We start from the raw sequence: 1,582 nt of genomic DNA, 5'->3' as shown, positions 1-1,582 counted from the left end.
TGGGACGTTACGTGTGCGCTTTTGGAGAGGCAATAGCAGCCATGTTGAGTCGGTGTTACGAGTTTGGTGCCGGTGACTTCTTGATCGCTGTCATTCTGTTTTCTCGGAGCCTATTCCAGCCAATGGCCTACAATACGCTGGAATATGTATCGTTCCGTTCCGTAGGGCTGTTCCTATTGCTACTGCTTATCAACACGCAAAATGTTGCGTTCTCGTGGACCGAGCACTGCGCAGTAATCTCACTAACGATAGCGGGAGTAGGACCGGTTTCGCATGATAGCATCTTGGGGGGGGGGGGGGGGGGGACACGACTACGATGGGTAAGGTCACTCCTGTCGCCCTCGCTTCGAAACCGCTCTGTAGTGTCCATCGGAACGCTGACCAGCGGGTTCGAACGGAGCAAGCTAACGCTGAACGCTTGTCAGCGCCCAATTGTGAATTATTCGAAGACTACCAAGCTACTGACGGCGGGACATGTTCTGACAAAGAAGTGCCAGAAGGTGATGAACGTGCCCGTGTTGGTACTAAGAATTCTCCTCCGACTATATCGGGCGACTTCACTGCTGTGGAGGTTTTCATAGCTGACGTTCTGTGTGGCTTCAGGACCCTCTCCTAGCGTCCTGTTTGCCGAAGACGATGAACGCCTCGTCGGGGAGATTGTCCCGCACCCGGGAATGCAGCTAGTGTTCCAGGCGACCGTCCGCTGGGTCCTTCTCCTGGTCATGCTACTACAAACGCTCCCACCTTTCTTCGTCGTGCCTACCGAGCCTTGGACGTGGTTACGCTACTGCCCGTCGCCGTCGACGCGATTGACGCAAGGTCCCGCTGAAGAGATGGACACTCACAACCTGGAGTCACTGGGATGGAAGGCACGGGACTTCCTAGTTTGACGTGAGGTGACAAAGAGAATAGATGTCACCAAGATAAAGACCAGATTGTATTTCATAGCTAAGTAGCCTCAGTGGCATGCATACCTAGCAGGAGGGAACGCTCTGTGGCGTGCTCCCCTCATTCGTACATTTTCCCTGCCGTTCGCAATCGGCGAACGAAGAAGAAGGACAGTAAGAAACAAGTTGTGTTTAGCTTTATTACTACCGTCCATACCGCTAATACCGTACCGCGCCTACTAGTACGAGCCCTCCTCATATCAATCCGTTGCCTGCTCGACCCCGTTCCGAGAAGATGTATGACACTGGTATCAATGGACCTCATGGTGTGAGATGATGTGCTGTTTTCATTGGCTAATCGCGAACGACGTCAACAAGTACGCGGATCAGCTAAGTGCCGTGCCGTCTATCTCTGGAAATTTCGAAACGAATCGAAAGCACTTATTGCACGATTTAGTCGAAGCTATGCGCTGTCCGCTGGTATCACCGAAATAGACCGGGGTGAGACCCTGATGGGACTTGGAAACCACGCTATTTTGCTGCGGGGTATTCTTTAACTTACGGACCCAGTTGCCAAGCAACAGCCCATGACCGCGCAGCTGCTTTGAGATATCTTCCGTAGCCTAGATCTCACTCAGCTACGCGATGAGATCTTGTGGGGCGGCCTGTTACGGGGCTGCTTTTGTTGCTGAAAC

At 52.8% G+C, this 1,582-nt stretch overlaps 1 protein-coding gene across 1 annotated transcript; it reads left to right on the top strand.

Moving 5' to 3' along the window:
• Positions 1 to 316: 316 nt before the first annotated feature.
• On the top strand, positions 317 to 890 carry PPTG_07861 (hypothetical protein; the record flags this gene model as incomplete). The annotated part of the gene is made up of 2 exons (XM_008902240.1): positions 317 to 521; positions 604 to 890. 2 exons carry the CDS (start codon positions 317 to 319, stop codon positions 888 to 890), a joined length of 492 nt encoding a protein of 163 aa, XP_008900488.1.
• Positions 891 to 1,582: the final 692 nt, after the last annotated feature.

This window comes from Phytophthora parasitica (genome assembly GCF_000247585.1).
Source record: "Phytophthora parasitica INRA-310 unplaced genomic scaffold supercont2.13, whole genome shotgun sequence".
NCBI classification, from domain to species: domain Eukaryota; phylum Oomycota; class Peronosporomycetes; order Peronosporales; family Peronosporaceae; genus Phytophthora; species Phytophthora nicotianae.
This window is presented reverse-complemented; position numbering and strand designations above follow the sequence as displayed.